Genomic DNA, 9,675 nt, shown 5'->3' on the forward strand with positions numbered 1-9,675 from the left:
CCCTCGTATTTTAAATTTCCGCGATTCTACTGAATTTCGTACACAAACCGGCAACGCCGCAGCCAGTCGTGTAGTCTCGAAACGGAACGGACATGCTACAATCTCTCCCCGTTCCCCTCCCCACTACTTGCATGGCCGCCTTTAATTTTTCCTTGAAAGCGAATGCGCGGCACGAACGAAGTTGGCGTCAATCATCAAAACGGCGCCTCTTAGTTCCGGATTCCACCGTAGACGGCGTGGGGTAGCAGCACCGATCAAGGGTTCGGTTGCCTAGGTTACTACACGCTATATTTAGACCGATTTTTTACTAACAGGGCTGCGGCGACTGCGGACTCGCCGAAGATCGTGACCTCGTGACTCTCTCCTGGCGGTCTGGTTGCTTTGGGTCTTTTTTTGCGTTGTAGGTCGTAGTAGTAGAACATTTGATTCGCATTATGTAACAATAATATTGTAGATTGGTAAGGTTTAGGAAGAGAGAGAGAAGGAGGAGAGGAATCTTCATTGAGAAAAGTGACACATTTTTTACAAGTGAAGACATTACAAGTTGTTATCATTTGTTTCATCCTCACCCTCCTATGCAAAATTGATTGTCAGCACTTGATCCCAAAAAGATCAGGTTGTCTCCGTTTTATTTCCACCAATCTTGGACCCAGAGAACGGCGCTCTGGAGACAACAAGAAATAGAGGGATAGGTGATGTAAGAACGGTGTCAGGAGGGCGATTGATACGAGTAGCGAGAAATCTCGCAACATGGAAAAACCTGGAAGAGATCTATACCTGACACAGGACTGGATGGACACAGACAGAAGACGGAACAAGAAATCCCTTGGAGAAAATATTATCTGCAGATGGATTTCTAAGACTGCAAAATTGTGCTATACCAGTTAGATGCATTGGTATATAGTATTTATCTAATATAAGTTAAACGAGATATTTTGTATATTATTTAAACCTGGACAGATCTTGTATTTGAGATTCCAATATCCGGTATCGATCCTTGCAAGGGTTGTCAACTTGCAGGACAAGCAAATTAAGATGTAGAGTTACAAGATCACCAGTTGGTTGGTTTTGTTTGGCTCATTTGTACGCACCCTACGTAAAAGGCCTTGACTTTTTATGTAAAGAGTGGCCAAAGTTTGACACTTTTGTAAATTGTCTTGGTTGCTAGATGAGGTACAGCCTCGCGGTTTTCGCATTACGAATATGTCATTGTCAAAATCTTGACAGCTGCCACAGTTTTTAATCTACAAGGCGATTTTGAAAATTTTGGATCTTGGGACTTCCTTTATATCACTATGGACTTATTTTTAAAAATCACTAAATAAGAGACAATTTTCATAAAATTATACCTATTATTCTAATTCTATGGAAACAATGCCGCTTTTTTTTAAGAAGGCCACGACAGGATGACAGATAGTTAAAAAAATATCAATTTTCATCAAGATCACAAAATTATCAAAAAGAGAATCAAAGAATTGTAATCGGTATATCGCCCAGACACGTAACTTTGGCCGATTTGTAATATGGAGCGATAAAGCCTATTTTTCATCAGATAAAAAAATATAATTATAAAATCTGTTTTACTCAAAAAGTTTAACAAATGTTTAAAATGTAGTGCTTAGTGGTGATGCGAAAGGTACTTGAAAATCGTTTTGAACATTTTTAAGGGTTTGTGTATAGAAATTAATATTCTAATATTCAGTTTTTCACAAAATTGAAATACATATTATAATATTATCGACGATTTTTTCTAATAGCTTTTGTTGCTTATTTCAAAGAGCATAATGGCAAACCTTATACAAAACTGGAAAATTTCAATTTTTTGTGATTTATAGTTTCTTTCCGAGATTAATTTATTATTTTTTACTAAAAAATTTCAAACTTCTTGTACAAATACATTCTTGTGAATAGATTTTAGAACTACATAATTTTTTTTACATAATCTTTTTTGTAAAAATTTTTTTTTTCATAAGGGATTTCATAAATTTGGAAAAAATTTGACATTCCATATTCGTTCAAACAGTAAAAGTAGTAAATTTCAACATTGTTAAAAGACTGTCCTGAGTGTAGTCTTATTTTTTAATTGAGCATTATAAGTCAAGTAATCAGATTTAAGTACTTTTTTAAAAATTGAAACGCAATGTCCTATATAACTAAAAAGCACAAGATTGAAATCTTAATGATGATTAGATACGAAGATCGAACAAAACCCCAAAAGGATCAGTTTCTGGAAAATCGCCACGTTAGAAGAACAACTATTTGTTATTATCCGTTCAAGATAATAACAAATGAGAAATGAGTCAGTCTTTAGTAGTAAGGGTTCTGAAAGCATAGAAATTGGATACCTTTTAAACTAAGAATTCTCCAGGAACTCAATGTAGAAGATGCAAATAGAAAAATCAAATTTTGCTAACAATTGATGGAACTACTGCAGAATAATAATACTGTTAAAACAGAAAATATTCTCTTTTCGGATGAATCGACAAAATTGCCATTATTGTGCCCAAGAAAATCCATGTTAGATGAGGCAAGGCCACACTCAACACCCAGAAAAACTTAATGTTTGGGCAGGAATTGTAGGCCAGCAAGTTATAGGCCCAATTTTATTTGAAGATATTCTAAATCTCGCTGCTCTGTTTCCTGATCTAATAAAAGCTGATATGCCAAATAGGAACATCTGGTTTCAACAAGATTGGACCCCCCATTTTCTACATCCTGTGCGAATCTGGATACTATATTTCCAGGCGGATGGATTGACAGAAGAAGGCCTTTTAGATGGCCACCAAGATCTCCCGATCTAACTTCTTTAGATTTTTCCTATGGTGGTATTTGAAATCCAAAGTTTATGTGTGCAAGCCCACAAACATTGATGACTTGAAAACCAGAATAAGGCATGAGTGTAGATTAATATCTCCAGAAGTTATAAGAAACGTTCAAAACGAATTTCAAGTAAGTTTAGAGCATTGTCAAATAGTAAATGTTTAATCTTTTTCTGGTCTATTTTTAAGTATAAATATATTATTATTATTGTAATAATATAAAGAATGTAGTTTGAAAAACAATAATAATGAAAGAAGTATGATTTCTCTTATATTTCTAAATAATTACCATTTTGGACAAATATAAGCATTAAATAAAAAAATGCGGTTTCAAATTTAAATCTTAACCAATGCCCAGAAATGAAACATATAATTTAATATTCTGAAACAAAACATGAAAAAGAAAATAATCACTAATCAATAAAAAAAGAGATAAAAAGTCGTTAATAAAGTGTAATAATGACAGAAATACATTGTAGAGTCTAACTGCAAGGCAGAACATACACATTTTTTTTTCAGAGTCAGATGTTGGATGACATCTGTGCTCTAGTTTCGCTTGATTTGGCATTTGATACTGATGACCGCTGTCAATTCTCAAACATGGGAATTGGGGTGTTGCACATGAATGCTTTAATAATTCCTTACTCAATATCGAAAGAAAACAATTGGTTAATGATCACTCAGCCCTTACACTTTTTTTTATCTATCCATATATGGTTTTACAAAATTTATGTACTGGTGATGCAAGTCATGGAACCCTATACAACAATACTAAAATTTATAGATTTTGATCAAAATATGATATGATTTTACTCATGTTTTCTCCAATTATGTAGTCTTATTTTTGGGAAGTGCAAAAGATAGCAGTACATACTCTGCAGCCGCTTTAATTCTTTCAACTTCCATTTCCATTAGAAAATTGCATTTTGTAATGGTAAAAAAAACTTTTTAATATGTGTATAATTATGTAAATAGTGGTTAGTAGGAACGTACCTTAATGAAACAAACCTCTAATAGGGCAAACCTAGGTAAATAGGTCTAATAGGCAGTAAATAAAGTTAATTAGTTATTTTACTTCATAAATGCTGAAACTCAATTATGTTTTTTGTTTGATTTTCAAATATCTCGAGTTAAAACCACCTGAAAAGTAGTTACCGAGATGCTGGGATCGTAAACTACGAGCACGATGAACTATAGAGAGAGGAATAGGATAGGCTATGGTTACGGCAGCGCGCATTCCATTCGGTTCATGACTATTCGACATTCCTTACATTCCGCTTGCTATAGATGATCGACTCGCGACTACCGTAAAATATAAATAGGCATGAACATTGCAGTTGACATTATTATAAACAAGTACACTTTAGGATGATTGTATCATATTATGAAATGTATGGAGTGAGTTTATGAATATAAGAACTCAAATTATCTGTAGACTGAATCCCATTTTGGTTGTAATTGCATGGCTAAAATATGACGACCCATAAAAGTTAAAATTTCTTTTCACCCTGTATCTCAACAAATGCAGGTAGCTCATTTTTGTTTGCGGGATTAAAAGAATCCCGCAAAGGGATATAAGAATAAAAGATCCTGAGGAGAATAAAAGACCTGGAATTAAATCCAAAACGAGTTTTATTATTACACTGTATTTATTTTACCTTTATTTTAAAAGCTTTCTAACACATTATATATTATTTTCCAGGCCGCAATACTCCAACAAACCGCCGAATACATCTACTCTTTGGAACAAGAGAAAACCAGGCTACTGTCCCAGAACTGTCAGTTAAAACGATTAGTAGGCCAGCACGAGGGCGGTGAACTACCACCCAAAAAGAGATTAAAGACCAGTGAAATAATTTTGCCAGCTATTAAAGCGGAATCTGCCGATGAAGGTACAGACTTGAATAAAAATCTATTAATAAATGTGTAAACTTTAGAGCAACAAACCTAACTCTTTTCGTATGGAATTTTGCTTATTCCACACTTTGTATAATATTATACTCAATAACATTATTTTAATTGTTTTTTTTTTAATTTTTAGGATTAGGCTCAATGTCTCCAGAACCTGTAAAATTGATAACGGTTCAAGTGAATAAAACTGCGCCGAGCGAATCTTCTAGCGAACTGAAGATGGCTCTTGACCGTGAGCGAAACCTGCGATTGTTGCTGGAAGACCAAGTGAGGCAGCTCGAGCAGCAGCTTTATCAGCACCAGCAGCAGCAAGTAAGTCTGCAGAATGTGCACAAAAAGCCGAAAAAGGTAAACGGTCTACGAAAGTCTTATATGTGTTAATCTTAGTTAAATTTTTTTATATTAAAATTAATTATCACGTTAATCATAGCTGCATTATAAAACATAATAGAAACAAAATGATATTATATAATAATTTGATAAGTATATATAGTGAATTAGGTTGAGAAGACAAAATTATATATTGTTTTGAAAGATTTCTGTATAAATATATATTAAAGGCAATATATTAAAAAACAATTAAGCAAAATTATAATATACATTATGTCATTATCATTATGAAAATATGCCATTAAGAAATCTAAATGCAGCCAGCATTAAGAATCTAAAATACCCAATGTTGTGCAATGCTAAAAATTTGTTCTAAAGAGTTAAAAATAAAATTCTCTGCTCGATCAAGTAATTAGTCACAATATTGACAAAAGCTTATATTTTTAGGAACAATTTACAACCAAGTCAATGGAACTTTTATTTAAAATAGACAAGCTATGCCGAGTAACGATAATGCAAATAAAAAGAATAAAGAGGTAGACAGAAATGAAAATTCCAATAAATAACACAAAATCGAAATCCTATCAATATTTCAGAACGACTTATTTATATCATATTAAAATACACGCACAATGCTATAAAGGTACTTACAATAGTAAAGTTGGTAGTGAAACTACGTTTCGACTTTTTATTAGATCTTCTTGATGCTAAAAACAATTGGAGGAAGATATAGTATAATGCACTTAAAATTAACTAATAGCTGTAGAAAGATTTGTGTTCAATTATTTATAATAAATATTAAATAAATATTAAAAACACAATATACCTCCAAATATAACGTTCTGCTTGAAATCATGGCAACATTTTTTACAACTCCGAAAACATTATTTTATATTACATTTACTGTTAAAATATTCACAAAATTTATTGGACATCACGAATTAAAATTAATACGAAGGCCCAGATTATCCCTTGATATAGTAATATTATATAATCAACATAGACTCGTAAAAATGCTGGGTTACCTATAGCAGTTCCATCATTCCGATTCTTGGTAGAGTTATTTATTAAATTTAAAATAACTAGTTTCAAAACCAAACTTCCCTAAATCTAAGTAGAGCGAGGATCTTTCATCGATTATTTGTTACCCGCTCTTTAGGAATGTTTGTAAATAGAGAGACCACATCAAAGGACGCTAAGACGTATTCAGGACGTAAAACATTTACCTAACGAACTCCTCGGTAAACTCAAACACAGACATTTTTTAAATTATACACAGGAATTATATTTAAATTATACTCACAAGATTGTAAGATTGTATCCAGGTATTGTGAAACGGTATATGATAGAGAGGTAATGCAGCTTGCCACCGGTCTAAGATTTAGTTTAGTTGGAATTGAATAATAACCTTTTTCTAGGTACATTGTAACATGTTTCCTTGATTTTTCTAAGCTTGATAATCTAGTAAAAGTCAGCACGTGCAATTTATAAAATAAATAAATATGCACTACCAACTTTACTACTTCACTTAAAGTCAGAACACTTAGAGAATAATGGAGTTATTTGCAATGCTTATTTTCTTCCAGACTGTTCAAGTTCAAGCCCAAACCCAAATCCAATTTCTTGCCGACGAAACCGAGGAGATCTCCACTTTGCAGTTAGTAGCGTCGGATAGTTTACCAGTTAGCCACACCCAAACGGTGGTGTGTTCCGCGCCACCATCAAGGTGTTCTACCCCAGAACCGATTTTGGTTACTCCAGTTACAGAAGAAGAAAGACTACCCAGTGTTTTAAAAGCAGCCATAAAAGCTGAACCAAAGGTAAGTTTATTCAAACTTAAAAGTAAATATGTAAATATTTATTTAACTAATGTATTTTAGGTTGAAGTTGAACGATTACCTTCTCCAAACAACGGTCACGAAGATGTGAATGCTGCGAACATCTATTCTGTCAGCAATACGTCGAGACAGAACTTGGAAACCATTGTAGAAGCCATTCGGCATCTTGAAGGTATGTATTTTTTTATTTTAATAATTATTGAAATAATTCTTCCGGTGTCCTGTTTTGGTCCCGTCATAGTAGTGATCAGCCTGCAATTACAACCAAAATAGGACACAGTATACTTACTATTGGTGATTTGACTTTATAATAAATAAATAATTCTACTGTATAGGTGATCATATGTTCGGTGATGATTCTACCGTTGGTGCGTCGGTCACTGTGACGACGTCTCCCCCCGACCCCCAAGAAATTCCTCTTGCGTTAACGACGCGCACTGATAGCTTCATCGAGTACAGCGCGGCAACGGTGCAGCAACACCAGCAGTCGCGACCGGGGGTCATTGTCGTCAAACAGGTAAGAATTGTTGACATTCTTATGAACAACAGTAAAACAGTATAATATTTGCATACTCTGGTATGCATATGTTTCTGATCAATTATTGAGCATTTCAATAATAACAATAATTGCATTTACTTATAGCAACTGCAGATGCACTATCAAACAAAAGTAGAGAAACTTTTTAAAATTCCCTATATTACTATTTCCCAAAAATATTGTCGGTCTTAACAACGGTCTTTTTTCCATCACATTCCATTTTCCTATTATCTGTTGTTTATTTATAGTAGGAATCCATATATTTTAGGTTAGACATAAATAAAGAAACTCACATAAGAATTAACCAAATTTATTATTTATGTCGCCCTACGTGAGATCTGTGAATCATTTTTTAGTGAATATGCCCTCCGGAAAATATTTGTCGGAAGATCCTCGTACAAAAATAGTAGACGCACACAAGAGTGCTGTAAAAGTGGACATAAAGAAAACGCTTAGTTGGCCGCCACAGAAAAAAAAACTTAAAAAATTGAAATGATAAAAAAATTATCTAGTCTGATCCCCACAAATCGGCAAATAGAATTTTAAGTTAATTACCTGGCGTGAATGTTTGTTTTAAGACCAAACAAAAACCTCTAAGGGAAGCAGAATTATCTAGTAGAATAGCTGCTAAAAAACTGCTAATCAGCAGGAAGAACCAGAAGACCCGTCTCTTTAATTTATTTGGGTGTGATGGAATATCGTGGGTACATCACGCAGAAGGCAAAATATTTGATCCAAAGTATACAAAGCTTATTGTTAAGCATGGTGGCGGATCCTGCATGATATGGGGTTGCTTTTATGGGTACGGTGTAGGACCATTACATGCTATTTAGGGTATTATGGATTGATTTGTATATTTAGATATTCTAAAAAATTTAATGCTATCATTTGCTGAAGATAATTTACAAGGTAATTCTGTCCTGATCTTAAGCCTACTGAAAATTTCTGGGAAGATAGGCGTATAAGACAACGTCAGAATGAAAGAATCCTGGAATTTTATTGGAGAATAAACCTTTATGAAAGTTTGGGAATCCATGCCAAACCAATGTCGTGAGGTTATTGCTAATAAGGGATACTCTTCTACTTGTTGTGTATTATGTTGAAATATTTAGTAAAAAAAATTGGTTTCTATACTTTTGTCCCTAGAGTATTCTGTTTATGCAAATAAAATCTTTGGTTTTCTTTATATAGTTTATTAGTTTACCAAAATAAAATCTTTAAAAATATTCTGGGAATAATGATACTGTATTTGCTATTTCTTGTTTTATACTTCATTTTTTTAAATTTTAAAATAGGGTGCCATGAATGCGTTGAAAGTTTCAATTTTTCATCAAGTAATCACGGAAAAATAGTTTTCGTTACATTTTATAATTTAAATCTTTTACACGTCTATTTAAAACGTCCAAACCATTAATTTTGGCATTTACTTTATTTTTTTAAATAGCACATTAATAGAATAATTTGATATGATTATTTTTTAAATCAATTAATAAACAAGTCAGAAGAAGAAAAAAATTAAGTCATATTTATAAATAAACGGGTTTAATTAATAGAAATAGCATAGAAGGCTTTGATTTCTTGACTAGAAGGCTGCGTTTTCACGCCTTGAGTCATTGTTCAATTGACATAATAATACATGACATCTTGTTAAGTTTAATTATTATTTGTTATTCAAATAAATTTGCCGTAGTTTTTGAAAAAATGTTAATGTTTATCAATATCTGAAACGTTTGCTGACTGTATTTCTGAAAAACTGATTTAAGTAATAAAACACAAGGTAAGTTATTATTTTTCCGTGATTACTTGATTAAAAATTAAAATTTTCAATGCCTTTATGACACTTTTTTTTAAAATTGAAAAAAATAATTTTTTTCTATGAGCATAAAGCAAAAAAGTGGCAAATGCGGCATCAATATTCTCAGAATATTATTTTCTATCAAAATACGTAATAATATACCAATTCTCCCATTTAAAGTAAAAAAGTTAGTGTTACTTCCTGCTAAACCGGAATTACCAAAAAATAATAGAATTTCGACATATTCTGCTCTTACGACATAATAATAGAATTTCGACGTATTATGCTCTTACGACACTATTCTATCGATATACCAAATTTCATTTGTTTATCTTGAAAAGTAAAAAAGTTATTAAGTTTCCTGTGTCACCCGGTATAAGAGTAAATAAAATTATTAATAAAATTGTAGCATAATATCGAATACAAAATACAACTATTTCTTAT

The 9,675-nt window shown here is 32.5% G+C and overlaps 1 protein-coding gene and 1 long non-coding RNA gene across 3 annotated transcripts in view; both read left to right on the forward strand.

Moving 5' to 3' along the window:
* LOC126740951 (transcription factor AP-4) overlaps window positions 1-9,675 on the forward strand; it is a 67,297-nt gene that overhangs the window by 46,235 nt on the left and 11,387 nt on the right. Inside the window, exons 3-7 of one of the 2 annotated variants that reach the window (XM_050447151.1) lie at window positions 4,522-4,711; window positions 4,861-5,042; window positions 6,647-6,880; window positions 6,941-7,070; window positions 7,234-7,415. In XM_050447151.1, the coding sequence (XP_050303108.1) occupies window positions 4,522-4,711; window positions 4,861-5,042; window positions 6,647-6,880; window positions 6,941-7,070; window positions 7,234-7,415 (918 nt within the window). Of the gene's footprint in view, window positions 1-4,521; window positions 4,712-4,860; window positions 5,079-6,646; window positions 6,881-6,940; window positions 7,071-7,233; window positions 7,416-9,675 lie in introns of both variants that reach the window. The other variant, XM_050447150.1, reaches the window with a different exon arrangement.
* On the forward strand, window positions 133-931 carry LOC126740953 (uncharacterized). Its single transcript, XR_007662072.1, has 2 exons — window positions 133-400; window positions 455-931. It is a non-coding gene; the product is annotated as an uncharacterized LOC126740953 (long non-coding RNA).

This window comes from Anthonomus grandis, chromosome 10 (genome assembly GCF_022605725.1).
Source record: "Anthonomus grandis grandis chromosome 10, icAntGran1.3, whole genome shotgun sequence".
In the NCBI taxonomy this organism is placed as follows: Eukaryota; Metazoa; Arthropoda; class Insecta; order Coleoptera; family Curculionidae; genus Anthonomus; species Anthonomus grandis.